The sequence below is a fragment of the Ahaetulla prasina genome, chromosome 1 (assembly GCF_028640845.1).
Source record: "Ahaetulla prasina isolate Xishuangbanna chromosome 1, ASM2864084v1, whole genome shotgun sequence".
In the NCBI taxonomy this organism is placed as follows: domain Eukaryota; kingdom Metazoa; phylum Chordata; class Lepidosauria; order Squamata; family Colubridae; genus Ahaetulla; species Ahaetulla prasina.
Window position 1 is genome coordinate 337,205,267 of NC_080539.1, and position 26,711 is coordinate 337,231,977.

The 26,711-nt window shown below is 39.1% G+C and overlaps 1 protein-coding gene across 1 annotated transcript in view; it reads left to right on the forward strand.

The window, feature by feature from the left end:
• Positions 1-26,711, forward strand: part of WDR25 (WD repeat domain 25) — a 97,656-nt gene that overhangs the window by 26,251 nt on the left and 44,694 nt on the right. Inside the window, exon 3 of the mRNA XM_058162709.1 lies at positions 10,240-10,387. Within this exon, the coding sequence (XP_058018692.1) occupies positions 10,240-10,387 (148 nt within the window). The remainder of the gene's footprint in view (positions 1-10,239; positions 10,388-26,711) is intronic.

Consider the following 26,711-nt stretch of genomic DNA (forward strand, 5'->3'; position numbering starts at 1 on the left):
GGTGTGGCTTAATTGGTGGGCGTGGCTTGGTGGTCAGATGACTGGGTGGGCGTGGCCAATAACAATAAATAATAAAAATAATAAATAAGGTATACAAAACAATAAGAGGTACCAAAAAACAACTTTCACACTTTACACACACACACAATACAACACAACTGACTCAAACACAATGTAAAAGCAGCTGCACTTCACCCAAAATGGCCCCTGCAACAAGCAGGAACCTCACACTTTACACACACACACCACAACTGTCACACACACACACAAACAATGCCACAAACAGCTATGTGAGATTTTGTGTGTTTGTGTAGTTAGAGTGAAACACTACAGAAACACACCAAATCTCAGAAAGCTGCACAAATATTTTATTTTATTATTTTTATTTATTTTTTTAGATTAGGGGCTCCAGCCTTAGTAACTTAGTTTGTGGACTTCAACTCCCAGAGTTCCTCATTCAGCAAAGCAGGAAGTCAAAGCAAGCTTTTTTTTTCTTCAGTAGCTGAAGAAAAGCATGCAGTTGCAGCCGGAAAGGAGCAGTAATTATAGGTAAGGGAGGAGGGGGAATTGGCTGGGCATGGGTGGGGGCTCTTGTAAGTGGGGGCTGTTAAAAAGTGAGTTTAAAAGCCTGTGAGGATCAGGAAACTCCTCTGGGATCGCCAGAGGAGGCTTTTAGAACCTTCCCCCCCTCTTTTTCCCCCCTTGGGCTGAAGAGGATTTTTAAAAAAAAACTTTTAAAGGGTTTTGATGATCTCTGCTCAGCCCCACGATCATCAGAGGTTTTTTTTTTTTACTTTTAAAGGCATGTTTCGGCTGAAGAAAAACTGCTTTTAAAAGTAAAAAAAAAATATCTCTGCTGATGGTGCGGCTCAACAGAGGCGGGGGGGCGGGGCCAGGGATTTTTGCTACCAGTCCTCCGAACCAGCAGCTGCCATCGCTACCTAATCGGGCGAGCCGGTGCGAACTGGGAGCATTTCACCCCTGGTCCAAAGACCTAACAAACAGGTGGCCAAAGTAACATACATCACAGAATCAAAGTCAATCCAGATAACCTCACAAGATTATAACCTGGGAACTCTCTTGGACTTGCGTAGTTGGAATCCTATTACAAACAAAGCAACTTTATTTACCAGAAAGCTGCAGCCCTGCAGATGATCCTTACCGCCCAACCTTACCCCCCAACAGGAAAGAGAAATGTGTTTGATACATTAGGGCAGCTGTTTCCTAAAGCTAGAATAAATTTAGGGTAGAATATTTCATAGCAGAATTCAATATTATGAAATAATGCATTTAAATTCAATGTGGAACATGTATTGTTAAACAGATTGAATTTTCCTTAGTTTTTCCATTTCGTTCTGCCTGTACACTGAATGCTAATATTTATGTCTTCTCTTTTATAATTAAGGAGAATGCTGTATTTCTTCCTTGAATTGTCAAGTTTGCTCATTGTATGAGGAAAAGGAAACAAATTACAGATAGTCCTCAATTTACAACATTTCACTTAGTGACCGTTCTAAGTTATAGCAGCACTGAAAAAAGTTATTTCTAACCATTTTTCACACTTATGACCATTCTCATGGTCACATGATCACAATTCAGACAATTGGCAACTGGTTCATATTTATGACGGTTGCAGTGTCCCAGGGTCATGTGATCACTTCTTGTAACTTTCTGACAAGCAAAGTCAAGGGGAAAGCCAGATTCACTTAACAGCTGTCTTACCAACATAAAAGCTGCAGTGATTCACTTAACAACCGTGGCAAGAAAAATCATAAAACGGGGCAAAATTCATTTGACAAATGTCTCACTTAGCAACAGAAATGTTGGGCTCAATTGATCGAACGCTATAATTAGCATTCAGTTTTCTCACCAACTCTGAACTGAAGTTGTTGGAATTGCTGTTTTTAGATTTACGGAAATGTATTAGTTATTAGGATAATATTTGAGGCACATTTATAAATATTACTTTGGAGCTTTCCAGCTGTCCAGCTTTTCAGCTGTCAACATGATCAGAAAGCAAACATAACTCTGGTGATGTGTACTAGCATTGTGATTAGGCAACTATGGTGCACTCTGCAGGACTAGGCTGCAACTGTGGAGCTATCTACCAGCCTTGGAACTCACACAACAATAATCAACCTAAATATAGACAAGAGGAAAGAGCAGCAGCTAAATCTCTTTTTTTAAAACCAGCCAGCATGAAATCTCAAATGTACTTTCATGTAGCTCAGAGTGCAGTTTTAGAATAAGACTAATCACAATGTTTCCAGGGAAGGCGCATCCCAGAACTAGGCACATATTGTTGTGATCTCATCAGTCCAAATTATCAATATTGCAGTATATAGCTTTTCAGTGAAGGCTTGCCTTCTTTTTAAAAAATTAAATGCATGAATATTTTGATAAAAAGCCAAAATATTTAAGAAATATAAGGTATTTCTCTTATATAGCAGGGCTATATAGGCTATATAGGGGACAATGCCAGTGTCAGCTTTGGAAGCCATATTAGCACCGGAAGCTTCCATGCTGCCACCTTCTTGCGCTTGGGAAATTAGGGGCGGGGGATTTAGTAGAGGGATTGTAGTTAAACATAATAGCATTCTTCTTTTCGGTCAAGGTCAGGATGTTCCTGCATCTGGAGGAGGAATGGTTGAAGTGGTGGCTCAAGATGGGATGGATGTTTATTGGGCCATGTGATAGGCTGAGGGGTGCAGGGGCTGGATTTGGGATATTGAATTTCTGAAGAAAACCCGGAACTCTTAGATTCGGGTTTTCCCAGATGTGCCAATATATCTACTCTAATAAATTGGAACTTTGAGAAAATACCTGTCTTGGAGTTTTTAATTGGAGTTGGGTTCTTCTGGAATGCTGATAGCCAGAAAAGCACTAGGATGGAGTTTTCCAGGATATTTATCAAAGATATATTCTAAATTTTTTTATATAAAACACACTAATTTTGTCCATTTGTCATTAGAGGTTTGGTTTCAGATCAAATATGAGCGGACTTGTTTTAGTAGAAATTAAAATACAAAAATTCTGTCACAGCTAAAACTTCAGTAGAGTAGATAATATTTTAATAATTTTTAATAAAAGTTTTAGTTGTAATAGGAAAAGATAATGCAAACTAACAAAGACCAATGAAAAAGTTGCAAAAAAGAAAAAAAAAAGAACTCTAAAAAAGCAATTTCCCATCCTCATCATGGCAAGTATAAACAATTTCATAATCTCTTCACCCTTTTTTAATTACCAAATATGAATCTCTTCATCCCATAACTCATCTCTTCACTTTAGGCAAATCCAGTAAGTAATATCTTCTCCAATCTAGGTATCAGCAAAAAGTCCAAAAAGTACCTAAAATAACATTAATTAACATATATAAAACTCGATATTCTATATCTCAACTTTCAGCTGTAAGCAAAGCTACATTTAAAAGGCATAAAATGGTCCCAATATCCTAGTGTAAAGAAAAACTTGAAGTTTAACATGACAAAGAGGGACCATTTCCCCTTTATAAAAAAAAATCACAAATATTCTTTAATTGGGGGGAAAAAAAGCTTAAACACCATGTTAACTGTAAGCAAGCCCAACATAGAACCCATTCCATTCCAAATGCCAACAGTTCCAAAGAGAACCACCCCAAATAATAACATATCCCACTCCCCTTATCATTAGAGCAGGGGTTTCAAACTCAAGGCCTGCAGGCCAGATTCAGCCCATGGGGTGCTTAGATCTGGCCCACAGGACCGCCCTGGAAACAGTGAGGGACTGGCCCATGGTGCCTCTGCCAGAGATAACAGGGTTTGGGAGGGCCGCACACACTGGCAGATCACTGCAGGAGGCCATCACAGCCAAAAACAGAGCATGGGTGGGGTACCCCCGACACAAGTGATGTCAAGCTGGCCACGCATACCCTGGCCACGTGCACCTGGCCCCCAAGGTCAAACACAACCCTGATGTGGCCCTCAATGAAATCGAGTTTGACACTCCTTCATTAGACCAACAATTAAGAAGCAAGCAATACCCCATCAAGGAACTATCAAACAAGCTAACAATAAACAACAGCCCAGTCAAGGAATCATCAAGACCACTTCTACCACTACTGAAAGGGAAAGCCACTAGTAAAATAAGAGCAGACCCCATTGCCTATTAATACTGATACTGTTACCTAGTTTGGTAATGAAACAGCTGCAAGAAAGCTACCGAGCTCAGAGAGCTCCAAGGAACCACATATCTCTTTCAAAAAACATTCCATATCTCAACTCTTAATGATAAACCCACATTTAGCAAGATATAAAGTAACCCCTTTAATGAGATGCTTGTTTGTTTATTCCAAAGAAGGAGAAAATGTGCCGCTTGAAGTTTGTTAGGGACATTGTCTATTCATAGTTGATCATTTAAACATCAGAGAGGAGCTTCTAAGTAATTTACAACCTGTCTTTTCCATTTTCTTCAAGCAGCTGTTTTCTGAAAAGGGGATGCCCTCTCACATTGCACCTGGATATGATTTACTCTTTATTAGGCTAGTGAAATGTGACAGCTCACCCAATCTTTCTAAAAGTATTATTTCCAAGAGCGTTTACCGCTTCTCTGCAAATAAGATGAAATAAACTATTTTGACAGTAGGACTTACTCAAATATATTCTCAAAGACTATTGTAATTCATTGACCTGCAGAGCATTTTGTTTTTGAGGACTAATAAAAAGACTATTAAATAAAGACACGTCTGTTAACATGCCAAACACAAAGTTACCATATGGTGATGAACTCCTATTGTGGTTACACTGAATCAATAGACTTCAACCAACTGCCCAATGTAGTAGAATAGAATTTTTTTTATTGGCCAAGTGTGATTGGACACACAAGGAATTTGTCTTGGTGCATATGCTCTCAGTGTACATAAAAGAAAAGATACGTTCATCAAGAATCATAAGGTACAACACTTATTATAATAATAACAGAGTTGGAAGGGACCTTGGAGGTCTTCTAGTCCAATCCCCTGCCCAGGCAGGAAACCCTACACCATTTCAGACAAATGGTTATCCAACATTTTCTTAAAAATTTCCAGTGTTGAAGCATTTACAACTTCTGCAGGCAAGTTGTTCCACTGATATTGTGTTGTCTAGTATTGTAAGAGGTGGAAGTATGGAAGGGTTTCTCCTAAAGTCTACCACCATTTCTACGGTTTTGAGTGTGTTCAGATTGTTCCAGTCGCACCATGAGGCTAGTTGTTCAACCTCCTGTCTATATAGAATAGAATAGAATAGAATTTTTATTGGCCAAGTGTGATTGGACACACAAGGAATTTGTCTTGGTGCATATGCTCTCAGTGTACATAAAAGAAAAGATACGTTCATCAAGGTGCAACATTTACAACACAATTGATGATCAATATATCAATATAAATCATAAGGATTGCCAGCAACAAGTTATAGTCATACAGTCATAAGTGGAAAGAGATTGGTGATGGGAACTATGAAACGATTAATAGTAGTGCAGATTCAGTAAATAGTCTGACAGTGTTGAGGGAATTATTTGTTTAGCAGAGTGATGGCCTTCGGGAAAAAACTGTTCTTGTGTCTAGTTGTTCTGGTGTGCAGTGCTCTATAGCGTCGTTTTGAGGGTAGGAGTTGAAACAGTTTATGTCCAGGATGCGAGGGATCTGCAAATATTTTCACGGCCCTCTTCTTGATTCGTGCAGTATACAGGTCCTCAATGGAAGGCAAGTTGGTAGCAATTATTTTTTCTGCAGTTCTAATTATCCTCTGAAGTCTGTGTTTTTCTTGTTGGGTTGCAGAACCGAACCAGACAGTTATAGAGGTGCAAATGACAGACTCAATAATTCCTCTGTAGAATTGGATCAGCAGCTCCTTGGGCAGTTTGAGCTTACTCAGTTGGCGCAGAAAGAACATTCTTTGTTGTCCTTTTTTAATGATGTTTTTGATGTTAGCTGTCCATTTGAGATCTTGCGATATGATAGAACCCAGAAATTTGAAGGTTTCTACTGTTGATACTGTGTTGTCAAGTATTGTGAGAGGTGGAAGTATGGAAGGGTTTTTCCTAAAGTCTACCACCATTTCTACGGTTTTGAGTGTGTTCAGTTCCAGATTGTTTTGGTTGCACCACAAGGCTAGTCGTTCGACCTCTCGTCTATATGCGGATTCGTCATTGTCTCGAATGAGACCAATCACTGTTGTGTCATCTGCGAACTTCAGTAGCTTAACAAATGGATCATTGGAGATGCAGTCATTGGTATACAGAGAGAAGAGAAGTGGGGAGAGCACACAGCCTTGGGGGGGCCCTGTGCTAATTGTACAGGTATTTGATGTGATCTTGCTTAGCTTCACCTGCTGCTTCCTGTTTGTTAGGAAGCTTGTGATCCACTTACAAGTCTGTTCCGGTACCTGTAGCTGGTTTAGCTTAGTTAGAAGAATGTCTGGAATGATGGTATTGAATGCTGAACTAAAGTCTACAAAAAGGACCCTTGCATAGGTCTTTGGAGACTCAAGATGTTGTAGGATGTAGTGCAGAGCCATATTAACAGCATCATCTGTTGATCTATTTGCTCGGTATGCAAATTGCAAGGGGTCTAACAGCGGATCCGTGATGGATTTCAGGTAGGAAAGCACTAGCCTTTCAAAGGTTTTCATGACTACAGATGTTAGAGCAACTGGTCTGTAGTCATTCAGTTCCTTGATGGTGGGCTTCTTGGCACTGGGATGATGGTGGGCGTTTGAAGCAAGAAGGAACATAGCACATCTCTAGTGATTTATTGAAAATATGGGTGAAGATGGGGGCCAATTGGTCAGCACAGACTTTTAAGCAAGAAGGAGTTATCTTGTCTGGGCCTGGAGCTTTTCCTGGCTTTTGTCTGTGAAATAGGTCCTGCACTTCCTTTTCTGTGATCACTAGGGGTTGTGAACCCAATGAAATGGGGTCAGTTGTAGGAGGCTTGGCTGTTGTTGGTGTGTCTGAGATGGGGTTGTGGAGATAGGTGGCTGTAGTTTCCTTTCAAACCTGCAGTAAAACTCATTCAGGTCATCTGCCAGTTGTTGATTACCTTCAGCCTGGGAAGGAGGTTTGCCATAGCCGGTGATATTTTTAAGAGTTTTCCACATGTTTGCTGGTTCATTTGCTGAAAATTGATTCTTTAGCTTTTCAGAGTAGCTTCTATTTGCTGCTCTTATCTCCTTGTTAGTGCATTTCTGGCCTGATTGTACAGCATTTTATCACCTTTTCTGTAGGCTTCCTCTTTGGAATGTCGTAGCTGCTTAAGTTTAGGTGTAAACCAAGGTTTGTTATTACTGTGTATTCGCAAGTTCCTTGTAGGTACACATAGGTCTTCACAGAAGCTGACATATGATGTTACAGTATCTGTGAGTTCATCCAGGTCTGCAGAGGTATCTTTAAAAATATTCCAATCAGTGCAGTCAAAACATGCCTGTAGCTTTAATTCTGATTCCTCCGTCCAGGTTTTCACTGATTTAATTATTGGTTTTATGGCTTTAAGTCTTTGCCTGTAAGCAGGTACAAGGTGAATCATGCAATGATCAGAGTGTCCTACAGCTGCACGTGGTAAAGACCGATAGGCATCTTTTAGTGTTGTGTAGCAGTGGTCTAGAGTATTCTTGCCTCTGGTGGGACAATTGACATGCTGAAAGTATTTTGGTAGTTCTTTCCTTAAGTTTGCCTTGTTTAGATCTCCCAAAACAATGGCCAGTGAATCAGGGTGTTTGGCTTCAGCCTCCATGATTTGGTCAGCTAGAGTTCGTAATGCCTCGTTTACACAGGCTTGTGGTGGGACATAAACAGCAATTAGAAGAAATGAGGAAAATTCACGAGGCGAATAGTAAGGTTTGCAGTTGATAATTAGAGTCTCTAAATTGTTGTCACAGAATTTGTAAATTATGTTAAAATCTTGACACCAGGTTGAATTAATATATAGGCATAAGCCTCCTCCTTTCTTTTTACCAGATGTTTCTGGAATCCTGTCTGATCGTTCAATTTGAAATCCTGGAATGTTCAGGCTGCTATTTTCAATTGATTCATTTAACCAGGTTTCAGAGAAGCATAGGACTGCTGAATTGCGAAAATCAGAATAGTATTTGTTTAAGAGGAGTATTTCATCCATCTTATTTGCAAGTGAGCGTATATTTGTTAGGAAAATTGAAGGCAGAGGAGTTTTAGTGCGAGTTCTTAGCTTGATTAAGATCCCAGATCGTTTACCTCGTTTCCTTCGTTTCCGTCGTTTGGTTTTTTTAGTAATCCATGGCTCCGTGGGAATTGCCTCCTCCTGTGTTAGAATCTCTTCCGTGTTTGTAAAGACAGGCGGGGGTGAGATTAAAGAAAGCTGCTCCTTAAAGAAATGTTCCTTAATTTTTAGCAGATGGTCTCATGAGTAGGAAATCCGTAGTGAGTCACAGAGAACAATTATAAATAAAGAAATAATTAGAGAGCATTTCACCGAGGCAGCCTTCGTCGGCGCCATCTTAGCTTGTCTTAGCTTAGCTTAGTTTAGCTTAGCTTAGTTTAGCTTAGTTTAGTTTAGCTTAGCTTAGCTTAGCTTAGCTTAGCTTAGCTTGTCATATGTGGATTCATCATTGTCTCGAATGAAACCGATCAGTATCATAAATCAGTATTTATGGCTTGTTCCAAGTACTAGAAACGTATGCTTTTTGACATAAGGTCTGATTCTGAAATCACCATACTTTGCTACCAGTGCTTTGACTTCATTTTCTCCCTACAGCTACAGAAATTGCTTTAATAATAATGCAAGAATGTTGAAATCATGATGATCCATATCAACTCATATCTATTCGGATATTAATTTATTGGTAGTTCTAATTCTGAAGATTAAAATTGCCTGAAAAATTAATTATAGTGTGCAGCTTGAAAGCTAAATAACCAAAAGTTTTAAAGCAAACTAAATTACTAAAAGTTTTAAAGCAAAGTAGATGATAGTAATCAGGAATGTTATTTTCATCATTTTTATTGCCACAGGTTATTAGCATTATGCTTAGTACAAAAAAGAAAATCAATATAATGTCTCATAAAGAGACCTATGTACTAGCCTTTTAACAGGATATTACTTTTCTGATAAATTTTGTAGATACATTTCTTATTAAAATGATGAATACAAAGCTGATAGCTTTTGATTAACGAAAAATCTTGATTATCCTGAAACGTATAATTATAAGTTGTAATTCCTAATGTCTAGTCAAATTTTGTGGAAATTAAATCTATCTAATTTTCCCTGGCTATTAAAACAATTATCTTTGTTTTCTTGTATTAATCATTTCAGCCTTTGCCAAACTAACTTACTTCCAAATTTGTGGAGCCATCTCCAGTCAAAATGTCTGAGATTATGAGATACATTGTTCGATACATTTGGAAGACATTGGATTTTTCTGTTAAGCCATTATAGAAATGTGTCTTTTATGGCAGATTGGCCTCATGGGAATATGCCCTACTCTTTCAAGCATTTTGTTCTGCAAATAAGAAAGAGTTAGATGTCAACTTCAAAGAGTACATTATTGTATTCTTCATACTCACTGAAATAAAGGGCACTCAGTATTTCAGTGCTTTGCAACTGCGTTACAGCACAGTAGACTTTCTCTAAGCAACACATGTAAGTGGATGTCCTCATTTTAGACTATTATTTTTTAACCTAAAAATGCTAGAAACAGTTTAAAAAAATCTCTCAGTTGCAGCAGATTAGAAAAGAAGGAATGAAGATGTTTATAGATTTAATGAATATGCTGAATACAATTCATATACCTTTCTTAATGCAGAGTATGGTCAAATATTTATTAATTTAAAAAGATCTGTGCATTGTAGTATTCTGCATTATTAGTATATTTAACATAATTGGAAGTACCATTTGACTTTTTTTCTTCTATTTAGGTCATGTCTGATTCATGGAGACTGCCTGGGCAAGTCTGCATTTTTCTTGGCAAGGTTTTTCAGAATTTAAGATGGGACTAGAACTCACAGTCTCCTGGTTCTTACTTTTAGACCTTAGCCACCACACCAAACTAGTTGTCTTGTTCAAATTATCTCATTTTGTCATGTATTAAATTTTTTAAAAAAAAAATTAGATAAATAAATGTTATTTTATGATGACATTCTGGTTACTCATTGAAAATAGTTCAGCAGAAATCAGTACTGCTTCTTGCTGACTCTAAAATAAGCTACTGGTTATTTTATATTTTTTAATAAAATCTATGTATATATATTATATTTCAGGTTTGGGATGCTGTGGATGAAGGACGCTGTTTGAAATCATACTTTATCCATACCGGTGCTGTCCGAGCTGTTCAGTGGTCTCCCTGTGGAAGAAATGCACTGAGTGGAGGCTTTGATTTTATGCTTCATTTAACAGATATTGAAACAGGTACTAATACCCATAAGTAATAATAATAACAGAGTTGGAAGGGACCTTGGAGGTCTTCTAGTCCAACCCCCTGCCCAGGCAGGAAACCCTACACCATAGTCAATAGTCAGCACTAAAATGTAGTTAATAAATATATATATTATACCTAATAGTATTTGGGGGTTGGAAACAGAATGCCATCTTCTTACTAACTGGAATGTTCTGCTAATTTAAAAAAAACCCACAATTATTTGGAGCATTGTCTTCTGTAGGCTAAATTATTGTTAAAGTATTTTTATGAGCAGGGAGTTTTTGATGTGAATAAGCATTCTGTTATGTGAAAACTGTTTTATACATTGTAGTTGCAACATGTTTAAGTTCTGATTCTGGTTTAAAGGTAAGATGTTAAGATGTTCAGTCTACAGTCAGCTCTTCCTTTTCTGTGGGAAAACCACAAGACTGCTGGCTGCTCTGCATAATGGTATAAGCAGTGTTTTTCAATCTTGGCAACCTTAAGTTGGCTGGACTTCCTCTCCCTCACATCTTAATATTGTAAAATGCTATGGTAGAGGCTTATAGAGGGTAATGGGAGAAAGAAACGAACCAGAGTCAAGTTAGTTATACAAAGAAAACAAGAAATGCAGTGATACTGAAAATGAGGCAGAATGGGGGTAGGGAATAAAATATCAAGGTAACAAAGAGGAAAAATATATCAATACTTGAATACAAAGACATAAAGAATGAAGAATAAATTAAATACATGTAATCCTTGACTTACAACCAGAGAAGAGATGAGAGAAGCAGAGGAATCAAGATGTACGGTATATCAGTGGCAAGAAAGCCACGATAAAGCAGCATCAAGTGTGGTGATTGGAAGACAGTGGACCTAGAAGGGGAAGATTGGAGGATCTGGGGCCTGTAAAGCAGATTGTAGCTTACACCAGATACCCCATTGGGCTGTACCTGTTCCACTTCAACCACGTTGTGGTTAAGCAAGATATTAACACACACATTATCTCTATCATAAGGTTTCATTGGTGTAAAACTCTTAAAGAACTTTGGAAAGCCTTTGTCCTAGATGTTGAGAACAAGCAAGAAAATTAGATTTTGTGCTTCTTATAGCAGGTTCTCTTTTTAAATTCCACAGAGTGTTGTCCTTGAAGCTTTGGCTTTCAAAAGCATGTTAAAAGATTTTTTTTGTTGGTTTGACCAACCTTTACAAAAATGTGTTGCTACATGTTGGAGGACTTAATATTTAATTGGTACACCTGTATGTATGTTTGTGTGTGGATGGGCGTGCATGTATACACACAACATAAATATCATGATTAGTTTACTGTAAGACTCCCCATCCTCCTTTTCTTGTTTATCATTAACGTGCATTTCTCACAAAGGTGTCACTACTGCTTTCAGCAAAAACCAGCTTGTTACCAGAAATCAAACTGGGTGCATTCTCACTTGAAAAATATGAAACCAGCTGTTCAGATTAGAACTTAATTACAGTTCATTCACCTGTCTTCATTATTCTCCATCAGCACAGAGCTTATTTCATTAGTGATTAATTTCATTTAGATATATTTTAGTCACAAGTTTGTGGATAATTTTTTTTCTAAAAAAAATACTTTTTCATACAGGTTAAGAGAAACTTTTTGAAAACTGGCTTGGAAGAAATCTGGCCTGATTTCTTTGGTGCAATTATATAGGTAAATTACAAGTTTGTAAAACTTTATCACACACATACATACCCCTCTGCTTTTTAAAGCCAGTTTTCACCAACCTAGCACTATATAAAAAGTGATTTTGAAAGTACAACACCTCTGGAGATACCTGGTTGGAAAGGCTGACTAATGACCTGTGTTATATGGAAGGTATAGCAGCCCAATTTTTCTATGCTTTGGGGAATTTATGAAGTTCCTGGTCAAGTAAGGAGAATCTTTGTTCCTCTCCTAATTACTTAAGTGTTTAATTTTCAAAGAGCTACAATCGATCTCTGTTTCTTTAATATCTTCCCAGTAATTTGGAAACAAGTACTTGTCATGCTTAAAGCAGGAATGTGATTCTCAATGATCCAGTAGAGATAATTGAATCCCTGGAAGAGCAAATTGGTATCAGATGAAGTATAGATAGGTGATAGTTAAGGACAAGTGGATGGCTAAGGTAGCAGTGTTGACTCATAAGGCCGTTTACCACAAGGCATTTTGGAAGACATTTTGCGAAGTGTTTTTGAGGACAGGTCCTCATGATATTAACTTCGTGTCATTGTCATCCCACTGCTGAAACAGTGATATTATTTTCCCCTTGGGGACAATGTAGGACACCAGTTTGCTCATTTCCATTTTGCCTGGCAAGCCTCTGGTAGAAGTGCTTGCCCTCTTCTCCTGTGTAGGGCACCTCTGTAGCCAGTTTGGCTTTTGCTGCAAGAAAGACTGGATACTGTTGTTTTTCTGTTTACACTGGTCTATCACACTCTCGGGAGTTCAGGAGATCTATCACCCAGGAATTGGTTCGTGTGGGTATTCCTTGTCTGCTGTGGAGTACACAAAATAGATGTGGGTGAGATATAGTCGTGCATACACCAATGTGGAATGGAAATGGGAGAAGGAAGAGCTTTTTGCGTGACCACAAACAATTTTCAGAGGACATTAGCTTCAGGAGAAGCTAATAGAACAGAACAGAATAGAACAGAACAGAACAGAATTCTTTACTGGCCAACTGTGATTGGACACACAAGGAATTTGTCTTGGTGCATATGCTCTCAGTGTTGTTGTTAGTTGCGAAGTCGTGTCCGACCCATCGCAACCCCATGGACAACGTTCCTCCAGGCCTTCCTGTCCTCTACCATCCTCTGGAGTCCATTTAAACTCATGCCTACTGCTTCAGTGACTCCATCCAGCCACCTTGTTCTCCACTCCGGTGAGAAACGGCAGTCAGGATGATGGGTTTGACCTATCCGTCAAGCTTGAAGGACCGTGTCTGCAAACTATTTAAGCCCCGCCTCTTCCTCCTGGGCTCCAGTTTTTGACTCGGTCCCAAGCTCGACGAACGTGTCTTTCTGGACTTCCATTGATTGTTCTCCTTTGGATACACAGTTTCACCTTTTTACTTCGTTTCCAGCATGAATGACTTCCTAGTCTAATCCGCTGAAGCCCGTGGACAGGCAACGGGCTGCTGGCTGGCAGTTCCGAATTAGCAGCATTTCTCCCCAGTGAGAGCTGCAATCTCCCCAGCGGCTTTGTTCTGCGCCCGGGGGCGATTTAGCTCCCTGCAATTCAAAACCCATTAGCAGCAGCAGCAGCGGAGAGATTTCGCAAGCGCGCGCGCCTGTTTGGCCAGCTGAGCGGCGCTTATCTCTCCGATCTTTTCATCGCGGCCGCCTTTTGTTTTTTCCAAGTGGCTTGAATCAGCGAGGACTGAGGATTCCTTTGAAGCCCGTAAGTCACAGTTGGTGCGGGGGGCGAAAAGCTTATTTGGGCATTGACTTGGCTAGCTCGTTCTCAGGCAGCTTTAATTGCTGAAGGGGGTTAATTTTGGTGCGAAAACCTTGGACGCCATTTTGGGAGGCTCTTTCTTATCTGGATCGATTCCTCTACCTTCTGTTTTTCTCAATTCTGGATGATATACTCTAATTAGGGGACAAGCCTAACATTTGTACATAATTTGGGCGTTTTATTCTCCCATCCACCTGCAACTGAGATTGTTTAATTGCCTTAGGAGAATTTCTCATTTCTCCTTTCTCCAAGATGGTGGACCAGGCACAACCTCAGTCAAAAAAGGCTACTTCCAAATGCCGCCATATTCAGGATTCCTTAGAGGGATCATCTGGAGCTCCAGCCCCCAAAAAGGACAAAGGAACCAAACTTCCTTCCCATGCTCCAACCAGGGAAGAATCTAGACGACACAAGGCTCTAGAAAAAGTTGTTTCTAAGGCATAGCATCAAGCTCAGGAAAACCCTGGCCTTTCTCCTTCATCCACCCATAGGGCCCAAGATGTGGTTTCCCCTCAAGCACAACCATCTACTTCAAAAAATCCTCCCAATTGGTCTCCCAACCATTTGGGCTCAGCTCCTCCCATTGATCCTGTATCTCTCTTCCACGATTTGACTCATCAATCCGCTTTGCAACCTGTAGTATCCACCCCTACTCAAGATACTAGAACAAGCACCAATCCAAATCCTCAGTCAGCCCATCCCAATTTAGGGGATTTATCCAATCTGCAATTACCCCCTACATTTGGAATTCTTATTGGAGAGGCTATTAAGTCTAATCTGGCTCAATGCCTTCCCCAAATGTCTGTTCCTTCTTCTGCTGGTGTTCAGACACACCAAAGTTTCCACAGACCAGACCTTTCTGTCTCAGAACAGGGGGGACCCCATTCTCCAGACCAGTTGGACCATGAGTCCTTATTTGATGAAGGAATTCCACCAGATGACGCTTTATCAGAGGATGAGGGCCTGGATTCGGACCAGCCATCTTTTGTAGGCCTGTTTAAGCCTCAGCTCTTTAAATCTCTCCTATACAAAGCACAGGTTTCTACCAGCTTAGGAGATGTCTCCTCTTCTAAGAACTGCAATCCAGCAGGGGAAGGTCCCTCAGGTTCACTGTTCTCGGAACCAGCCACTTCCAATGATATGGTTCCTGCACCCAAACTGTTTACTGAGGTGGTGCAGCGTCAATGGGTAGTCCCATATCCAAACAATATTGACAAACGTCTTTACAACATGGCACCAGAGATGTCTAATCTTCTTCAGGTTCCCATAGTGGATGCTCCTATAGTTGCTCTGTCATCATCCACTCATCTCACAGGTCCTCCGGAGGAATCTCTCCGTCCTGAGGACAAACGAGCGGAAAAAGTTTTAGTGAAGGGGCACCAAGCAGCAGCTTGGTCAGTCAAAGCAGCAACTTCTGCTTCATTCTTCAACAAGGCTACCATTATTTGGCTCAAACAATTACAAGCGAGGACTCCTTCTACCGATACATGGTCTCACCAGGACCTTAACAAAATTATCGCTGCCCTGGAGTATTCCGCTGATGCTATGCTCAATGCCACCAGATTTGCCTCTAAAGCGGTGGGTTCCTTCACCGCTTCCCGCAGATTATTGTGGCTCAGGAATTGGCAAGCGGACAACAGAAACAAATGAAGATTAGCTTCTTCCCCCTTCTCAGGTGATAAATTGTTTGGTGCTTCCTTGGATCCTATTCTCATTGGAACCCGCGACAAACAGAAGATTCTTCCTTCCCTTTCAAGACGCACAAAAGCTCGAGCTGCATCATATCCACATCAGCAGTCCTTTCATCAATCGGACTCAAGCTTCTATCAGTCTAGAGCTCACAGGCCTTTTCAATCCAGAGGAAATTTCACCCAGGAAGGCCAGGTCAGATCCAATTCCAAATTCCCCCCCAAGAAACCTTTCAGGGATTGCAGGGGCAAGGGATTTCGTAAAAACAGATAACTCTCCTTCCTCCCTTCCCATTGGCGGCAGACTCATTTACTTCTGTCACTACTTCCATTTCTTCACCATCTATCTGCCAGGAATTGAGAGGGCCGGATGCCATGATTTTAGTTTTCTTAATGTTGAATTTCAAGCCAACTTTTGCAGTCTCCTCCTTTACCCGCATCAAGAGACTCTTTAGTTCCTCTTCGCTTTCTGCCATTAGAGTGGTATCATCTGCATATCTGAGGTTGTTGATATTTCTTCCGGCAATCTTAATTCCAATTTTTGATTCATCTAGCCCTGCCTTTCTCATGATGTGTTCTGCATATAAATTAAATAGGCAGGGTGATAGTATACAGCCTTGCCGGACTCCTTTCCCAATTTTGAACCAATCAGTGGTTCCATGTCCAGTTCTCACTGTGGCTTCTTGACCCGCATACAGGTTTCTCAAGAGACAAATAAGATGGTCTGGTAATCCCATCTCTTTAAGAACTTGCCACAATTTGTTGTGATCCACACAATCAAAGGCTTTAGCATAGTCAATGAAGCAGAAGTAGATGTTTTTCTGGAATTCCTTAGCTTTCTCCATGATCCAGCGTATGTTGGCAATTTGATCTCTAGTTCCTCTGCCTATTTGAAATCCTGCCTGTACTTCTGGTAGTTTTCGATCCACATACTGCTGGAGCCTAGCTTGTAGGATTTTAAGCATAACCTTACTAGCATGTGAAATGAGTGCAATGGTGCAATAGTTTGAACATTCTTTGGCATTGCCTTTCTTTGGAATTAGAATGTAGACTGACCTTTTCCAATCCTGTGGCCATTGTTGAGTTTTCCAAATTTGCTGGCAAATTGGGTGTAGCACTTTTACTGCGTTGTCTTTTAAGATTTTGAATAGCTCAGCTGGAATACTGTCTCCTCCACTAGCTTTGTTGTTGCTCAGATTTCCTAAGGCCCATTTGACTTCACATTCTAGGATGTCTGGCTCAAGGTTACTATCCACCCCATCGTGGTTATCAGGGATGTTAAGCTTATTGTATAGTTCTTCTGTGTAATTTTGCCACCTCTTCTTAATCTCTTCTTCCTCTGTTAGGTCCTTGCCATTTTGGTCCTTTATCATGCCCATCTTTACATGAAACGTTCCCTTCATATCTCCAATTTTCTTGAATAGATCTCTGTCCTCCCTATTCTATTGTTTTCTTCTATTTCTTTGCACTGTTCATTTAAGAATGCATTCTTATCTCTTCTAGCTATTCTCTGGAATTCTGCATTCAACTGGGTGTATCTTTCTCTTTCTCCCTTGCCTTTCGCTTCCCTTCTTTCCTCAGCTATTTGCAGAGTTTCCTCAGACAGCCATTTTGCTTTCATGGATTTCTTTTTCTTTGGAATGGTTTTATTTGCTACCTCTTGTACAATGTTGCGAACCTCCGTCCATAGTTCATCAGTGTACATAATCTCAGTGTACATGATCTCAGTGTACATAAAATAAAACATACATTCGTCAAGAATCATATGGTACAACACTTAATGATAGTCATAGGATACAAATAAGCAATCATATCATATTAGAACACAATCAATATAAATCGTAAGGATTTAAGCAATAAGGTACAGTCATACAGTCATAAGTGGGAGGAGATGGGTGATAGGAACAATAAGAAGATTAAAGAAGAGGAGGGTAAAAGGAAAGTAAGTTCTAACAGTGCTGAAAGCCCTCTGACTTTGAATTTACTTTGAATTTCAACTCAGCTCTCCCAATCTCTTAAGAAGGCTTTGGGGAATGGGGGTTGTTTGATAGAAATGTATCAGTCTTCTAGCATTCTGACAAAACTATTTCCAGGAAGATCAATAGTCCTGGTCAGAAGAAACAGAACAATAATCAGACACTAAAGATAAATAATAACAGTTAAAACTTGAACCCCCAATTGCCCTACCATATATTCAGGAGAACAATTGATTGCTGGTATTCCAATTGATAGATGATGCCTGTCCTGAAACTACCCCTTATGAAGCTTGGGAAGGGCATCCACACTGTGCAGCCTCCTCTGTGAAAGATGTGAGAGGTGAGGTTGAATGTTGCTATAGCCCAATTTAAGAATGGTAATTTGATTAGAAAAGTCTTGGAATGTGCAGAAATGGATAAATTTACAAAGGAGATACAAGAAAAAGAGGAAACAGAATATTATATAGTGTGGGAGAAATGGTACGAATGGCTAGAGAAGAGAGATAAAAGGCAAGGAAAGATCATATAAGGAAGATATAGGAGTAGAAATGTAACAACAAATAAAAGGAAACAGAAAAAATGTAATTTGTAGAAATGAAATTGGGCGCACTGTTATTTATATGTATATCTGTAAATAAATTAGTATTAGACTTGTATGCATAAAGGATACATTGAAATAAGGGAGAAAAAATGGACAAGTAAGAAATGTTTAACCGTTGTGAAATTGTTGGAAAGAAACTATTGTTTAAAGATTCTTTTTTGTTTTCTGAAAAATGTTTAATAAAAATTATTTTTAAAAAAAAGAATGAAGGGGAAAGCTCATTAATTAATCATTAATGTTAATCATTAATCATTGTGTTGTAAATGTTGTACCTTGATGAACGTATCTTTTCTTTTATGTACACTGAGAGCATATGCACCAAGACAAATTCCTTGTGTGTCCAATCACACTTGGCCAATAAAAAATTCTATTCTATTCTATTCTATTCTATTCTATTCTATTCTATTCTATTCTATTCTATTCTATTCTATTCTATTAGTGTAACCATGGGGAATGGCCAATAGAAATACAGAGTTGAAAGGAGCTACCATCAAATCAAATCCCTCCTTAGTGTAAGAATCCAATTATCCCTTGTAGGTGGCTCTCAGGACTTCATATTAACACATCCAGAGGGGAGAAATCGCCAGTGCTCTCCAGTGATTGATCTCATATCAAATTGTTCTTACTTTTAGAAAGTGCTCTTAATGTTCAATGAAAACCTACTCTGCCATAACTGAAAAACCATTATTTCATGTCTTGCACTTTGAGGCAGCAGAGACAGTCACACATCTTACAATATTATTTTGAGTACTTCAAGAGTACTGCCACATTCCTCCTCAGTTGTTCCTCTCAAAGATGAACAGACCAAGCTCCTTCATCTCTCTTCACTTCTCTGCATCAAGTGCAGGGTCAAAGTCAGGAAGAGGCCATAGTCCAAAGCAGCTCTGTAATCCAAGAATCATAATGTTGGAAGGGATCTTAGAAGTCATGTCGTCCAACTCTCAATTAGTCTAATCAATATTGCACAATGAGAATCCGTTGATAGTGCTTGGGCAGGCTGGCACTACAGTTTTGAAGAGGTTTTTGAACCAAAAACCTAGTCCTCTTAGTTTGTCAAAACGTCAGAGGCCTCATGATTCAAGGAGAAGAGGTGGCATGCTTTCTGCTGTGGCTTTTCAATCTGAACAATTAGTCTTTTCATGGTAGTCCTTTATGGATGAGACAAGGCTAAACTATTAATGTAGTTCTAAGTTTTAGTCCTAAACTGCCCAGAAAGTTGATAGGAAAATCAGAGAAACGCACACATAATAACGCATATATAGAAAGATTACAATAACAACAGTATTGATACAACCTCACAAAATAGTCAGTGGCCCAGGACTATAATCCTATGCAAAATTATTTAGGGTTAAGCTCCACTGAATGCATCCTTGCTTATTTCTGGCTGCTTATGCTGAGTTTGAAAATTATACTGAGCCAAAGAACTTCAGCTTTTAATTAGAAATGTAAATATTATTAATTAGAGACTTTTTGATTACAAAAATTGATACACTCCATCAAAGAAAATACAAGTAGATGACTGTTTGCTTATGACTGGTTGCTTAATGACCATTCAAAGTCTGAAAAATGGGACTTAAAATCCAGATTGATGGTCTGTGACCGAACTTCAGGCGCCTAACAATATGGCCACATTTAGTCATTTGCAGCATCCCACAGACCCAAAGTTACTGTATTTTATGCTTGCTTCTGCTTTTCAGCAAAACTGCATCCATAACGAAGAACCATTCTGTAATGGTTGTGGTGCTTTCTTAACAACTGCGGCATTTGCTTAATTACTGCCATAAAAAAGATCATAGAATCAGGTTGGTCACATGACTGACCTGTTTTATAACTGTTATGACATATGACCACACATGCTTGTGCGACCTTTTTTTTTGCTCCTTTCATCCAGAAGCTCAAAGCAGCCACACTCCTTTCTAGTTTTCCTTACAACTCCCTCGGGAGAGAGCTTGGTTGACCCGGAGTCATCCAATGAGTTTTGGTGGTTAAGAGTTAACTAGGATCTGAGCCTTTTTACTCCTAGTTTGCAGTTTAACACTACACCATACTTGCTTTCCCGGCTTCTATTGTTTATCCTAGTAGTCCTGCAGAATACACAGTGTTCTATTTTGCTCTTCATCATCTTTTTTAGATTCTTAGCCACACTGCATTGGCCCAAAGAAATGGATGATCGCCCCACTAACTCCTACAACCAAATTTGTTACGTTGACTTATTTTTTTATCCCACTTCCCCCTCCCCCAGAAAACAATTGATATATATATATATATATGTATATATATGTATATATATATATATATATATATATATATATATATATATATATATATATGTATATATATGTATATATGTATGTATGTGTGTATATATATATATATATTTGTTTTCTGAGGTTTTCACGGGTGTTTGTATATAGGTCTTTGGTTGTTCGGGTTTTCTCCCGTGTAAAATTGGAAGTGTCTTGGCGACGTTTCGACGAAGTCTCATTCGTCATCTTCAGGCTTCAGCTTCGTGCTTCTGGGAGCAATGTGTGATCGCAGCTGTTTCTTCCTTTTAACTGCTAGTGGGGGTTTGAACTGATTGGGTGGGAGCTTGGCTGTGCTCTGATTGGATGGGGGTTTTTCTGTGCTCTGATTGGCTGGGGGTGTGTCCTGTGTTGGTGGGGGCTTGGTTGTGCTCAGTCTAATCTGTGCTGCAGGGGGATTTGAGCTGGTGAGCTGCACTGCTGCTGTTTGGCTTCGTGTTCGTGGTCGTGCTACATCTTCGTAGTGGGTGTCAGTCTGCTGCATGTATGGATTGGAGGAGAAAACCCGAATAACCAAAGACCTACATACAAACACCCGCAAAAACCTCAGAAAACAAATATACACACACACATATATAAAGATTTTGTCAAACAAGAACAAGAATAAAAGAAAAATACAGTGATGGGTGATAGGCACGTTAGTGCACTTATGCACCCCCCCTTTACTGACCATTTTCGTATGAAGTAAGGTCCACAGAAGTCAATTTGTGACTGAAACTATGAAAATTTGCAGCTGAGACAACTGGATCAGGTAGAGCATTCCTGTTCTGTTTCCCTTCCCCCAATACTCCCAAAAGCGTTAAAGCGTTAAAGCGTTAAAGAGGCCTTCCTTTTTCCTTTTATTTACATAGATACATGTCCTGGCCACGTCTACCCAGGGCCTGCCAAGTTTCGTGAAAACCTCAGAAAACAATTGATATATATATATATATATATATATATATCCATTGAAACAGTTAGCTCGCAATTCATTAGCTCGCCAACTCATTACTTTGTCCAAGACAAAAACCAGGAAGTCCGCCTCCTATTTATAGTCTCTGCAGATGTCACTGCATGACAAATATACACACACATATATAAAGATTTTGTCAAACAAGAACAAGAATAAAAGAAAAATACAGTGATGGGTGATAGGCACGTTAGTGCACTTATGCATCCCCCCTTTACTGACCATTTTCGTATGAAGTAAGGTCCACAGAAGTCAATTTGTGACTGAAACTATGAAAATTTGCAGCTGAGACAACTGGATCAGGTAGAGCATTCCAGACTTTGACAACTCTATTACAGAAATCATATTTATGTAGATCATTCTCTCTGAAAGAAAGAGAAACTGCTTCTCATCACTCCCTAAATGTCCTGATGGAATTGAGACACAAATTGAGGTCTTATGATCCTAATATTGTAGAGCAGTTTATTCTAACTAGCTAAGCCATCCAGCTAGGTTTCAGTATATATATCCCATCATCCTTAGCACATTTGCTATGCAAATCCCTCCATATAGACGCATACATATATGCTGTACAGAGGCAGCCAAGAAGAGCATAAGTCCTGCAAACAATTCAACTTGCTTAAAGATTAGAAAGAAGTGATTCAGTCTGTATACTTTACAGGATCTTTTTTAACTGCCTAAGCAGATCTATTAATAAGGACAATAGCAATCTTATACCTCAGGAGGGCACCAAAAGGGAATATCTGCTCAAGCCAATACTAACTTTTTGTTCTCTACGTTGCATCATGATGATAGAAAACAATAATGGCAAACAAACCCAATTCAGTGCAAAACAGTTAATATATGAAGTAGTTCTTTTTCTGAGATAACTGGCCAGTGCTTGATTATTATTTTGCACAAAGCTTATTTTCTTTTGCCCTGGAGTATAATATTAATCTTATTGTGTCATTTTTGGAGTGTGTTGTAACTGATATTGCATATTAAAACATAGCCACATCTAAGATCCCAATTTTGTGTTTAAATCGGAAATTTATATGTTGCAGCATTTACATAACAGTGAACATTTTAATTAAACTGCCAGCACTTTGTCACAAATAAAACAATACAGCTGCACCTGCAGATTGCTGGGTAGGATGAAGATAATCATGTTATTTGTATGCCATGAGTGCAGTGTGGTCCATTAGCAAACTGAAATGCCACTCTGGTATGATTTAAAGCACTTTATTTGATGGATGGAAAGTTGCCCAACACTACAGTTACTTTAATGCTCATGAATTAAATATAATTTAAATTCTTGTCTCCATAAGTACATTGACTAGTTTTCATGGGAAGATTAGGTTATTTAAAACTAGTCTGCTTGATTTCACATTTTTTTCCTCCATCATTATTCAGACTGGAATAATTGGAAGATGTAAATATTGAGATTGGAAGATGTAAATATTGAAATGAGTAAAATTATCTTATGTTATCCAAAAATTAGAGCACCCTCTCCCCTCCCCAATTGTAATTCTTCGGCTTCTGAGTGGATACTAAGTAAGTTCCTGAAATACCAAAGAAGTAGAACAAGAAAATGGAGCTAATATATTCAGTTAAATTTATGGCTACCACTGAAAGAGCATTTTGAAAAGTATAACTAAGTAATATCTTTTCTTTGAGAAGAATGACTGTCAGGGAGGAAATAGATGGTTTATAGAAGAAAAGCTAGTTTGGAAAACTCAAGAACGAGTTAGCCTTCCTGCTTCCTTACCTCTGATTTGAATGGAATGCAACCTCATCCCCAGGTAAGCCTCCTTTCTTGAATTCAAGTGTAACATCTAGCTAGGATCAAAATAATTTAGGAGTTACAAGCAAACAATTAAACCATACGTTTAGATTTTCAGTATGTAAACTGAGGAGAGATGTAATAGTTGTTCAATGTACCCTCATTGAAAAGAAAACAAATCTATAAATTGGCAGTTAGAATTTAAAGTTCACTTGAGAAGCTAGATGTTTTAATAATGCAAATCTCTTGACTTTGTACTGAAAACATGTAATTGCCAGGATAGTGAACAGCATACAAGTGAGGCAGCTAACAATTCACAAAGCAAACCACTAGTCAACAGCATAATAATGTACTGGTAGCTATTTATTTTATTTCATATTGCTATGGATAACTCTGCCCTACAAACAGCTTAGTATTTCTTAATCATGGCATGTTTAAAATGTGTGGATTCTCATCCAAGAATTTTCCAGCAAGAATTAGAGAATTTTTACAAATTAAAATGGTGCATGGCTACTATCCACTATTTCACCTGGATAGTAATAATCAGCTGTCCATTTAAAAAAAGGCAAAAATAAGTTCTGTTCATAGGAATAACTTCATCAGTTTTATCTTCTGGTAAATGGACGATATATGACTAGGAACACCCAACATGACAGCCATGTTTATGAAACTAATAACTAATAACATGGTTTCCAAATGCCAAACATATTGAAGACCAGAAATAGATTGGGGATGTCAACATTTTTGTCATTACATTCTATGTACTCAGGGCATGGTAGGGCCACAGATGTCAACATAATTTTTTAGAGTGCTAATCTGCTTGACCAAGAAGGACTGAATAATAGATTGGCAATATTTATAATTAACCTGATTGCTCTGCAGGCATCATGTTGCATCTATTTCCAGGAGGCTGATGTGAAAAAAACATGCTATTGCTTGCCTTCCCTGAACGGGATATGAGATACCATCTCTGTGTTCCTAGTGACTGACTATAAATAAATATGTCTCTGCGTCTGTTTTTATATCTTTACTGCTTTATAGTTTAAGATGATCCCATCCTTTTTTATATTTTTTCCGTAACATCATTTTGACAATTCTACAATGTCACCTTTTATTCTGAGGAAAGTAGAAAAGGAACTAAGTTGAAGATAGAATGGTTTGAGTTAAAAGAGAACTCAAAGGAAATTGGAGTAAACATTAGGGACAAAAGGATGCCACTATTGACATGACAGAAGGGAATAGCTAAAGTATCCCAGGACATTAGCTATCATTTTTTTTAAAATATTTTTTTGATGTCATATTGCCTATAACAGAATAGGCAAATGTTTGCTTGCAAATCATACTGTTACTTTATTCAAGCATTTGAAACTTGTATGTCAGTTCTCTTAAGTTTTTATCATTCTTTTTTTTGGGAGTTGAGGATGTGACACAAAAGGGAACAATTAAAAGCAATCTTTAGTGAGAAAAATAGATACGGCAGCAATATAGGTTGTCTTCTGACTTACAGTTGTCAGGTTAGTTGCACCCCATTTTATGAGTCTTTGCCATCGTTGTTAAGCAAATCACTGCAGTTGTTAAGTGAATCATGCGGTTGTTAAGCAAATCTGGTTTCCCTGTTGACTTTGCTTTTCAGAAGCCAGCTGGGAAGGTTACAAATGATAATTACATGACCCCAGGACACTGCAACTTTTATAAATGCAAGGGCCTCTGGTGGCTGAGACTGCTAAGACAGTCTGTTATTAACACAGCTGCTTGCAATTACTGCAGGTTCTAGTCCCACCAGGCCCAAGGTTGACTCAGCCTTCCATCCTTTATAAGGTAGGTAAAATGAGGACCCAGATTGTTGGGGGGGCAAGTTGACTTTGTATATAAATATACAAATAGGATGAGACTATTGCCTTACACAATGTAAGCTGCCCTGAGTCTTCGGAGAAGGGCGGGATATAAATGCAAATAATAAAAAAAAAAGCCAGTTGTCAAGTGCCCAAATTTTAATCATGTGACCATGGGGATGCTACAATAGTTGCAAGTTTGAAAAGTGGTCATAAGCCACTTTTTTCAGAGCTGTTGCGACTTTGAACTGTCACTAAATGAATTATTGTAAGTGAAAGATTAGCTGTATGTCATAAACCAATACTGTAAAGTAGAAGTTTATTTAAATTAAAACAATGTTCATTTTAAGAAATTGTAAAGGCAATCTGATTCTGGAGTAAATTTCAGGGGAAAGAGGTATATTTTCTGTGTTGTTTTAGACAATATGAGAGATCCTGGATAAAATGGCCCATAATAGCAAAACTTACTGTGGTGGATATTGAAGGGTGTTTTTCATGGCAGGCAATAAAGCTTTCTGGCAGTCTTAATGCTTTTTGCCATTTTATCTTCCTGTATCTTTTTTGAACATGGAAACAAAAATTAGAATGAAAAGAATTGGGTCTTTTCTTTGCATTCTCCCTTTGGGTGCTGTTACACAATGACTTTAGAGGCAGTAGACAATAGGAATAAAAAACTCTTCCTTTGAAACCATTATCTGTGGTTCTGTTTTGAGATTGCTTCGGGCCACAACAGCTTTTGAACTTTTATTATAAACCCTGCAAAACATTTTCTGTCCTTAACAAAGTAAGTTTCAAACATTCACCTGTTGCCGTATCACAGAATTGCCTAAAATCAAAAGTTCTTAGGAGATACCATTTTCACCTTCACTAGATGTCACAGGAAGATTAGTAGCTTATCCTATTGTCCAGCAGGTTGGGACTGGCAACCAGACATGGGTATAACTCCGTCTGATATGGGATCAAGTTTGCAAGCTATTAAGCACCTCTTCCTCCTGTTGCTTCCCATCTTTCAGACTCGGTCTGATTGGGACAGATGCTTTTTTCTGAGCTGCTGTTTTACCCTTTGAGCTACGATCTTCTTTGGCTAATTTACTGAGACATTTCAGCCCGATCCTGCTACTATTCTTTGTGGCAAATGTCATCAGGGTAGAGGCTCCCAGCTGTTGGTTGAGCTCTCCCCCTCCAGCGAGAAGGGCACTCCAGCCCGACACCACTGAGGACTGCATCAGTCTGCCGGTTGAGGAGGAAACATTTTTCGATCAGTTTCCTCTTCTGCCAATGTGAACAACAATCGCTGGAGCCCGCTGAAGGCTGCTTCGCGGCGACGTTCATGCGAACGCAGGCCTGGGCCTTGTCCCAATCATCTATTCCGGAACAGAGAACGGAGGAACCAGCCACCTCAGTGCCATAGCCACCTCCACGCCATAGCGCAGAGCGCCACAACATCTTGCGCTCCAATTCCTCATTCCGGCATTGGGAGCTACAGGAGTCCAGTAAGATTGCCCCAATTACTTCAACCACCTCCGGCTGGATTCCAGCCATGTGGTCCATTGCACAGTCTCAGCTGAGACCAAGGGACATTGGAAGAGGAGGTTTTTATCCAATATTCCCCTTATTTGCCTCTGGAAGCTTTCCAGTCTCCAGTAGGGTACAGGGACGTTACCTTGCACAGGCTTCGGACATGTGCAGATTAGAGACCTATTCAAAGTGCTGCAGTTAAAATGGCCACCGTTCCACCTACCCGGC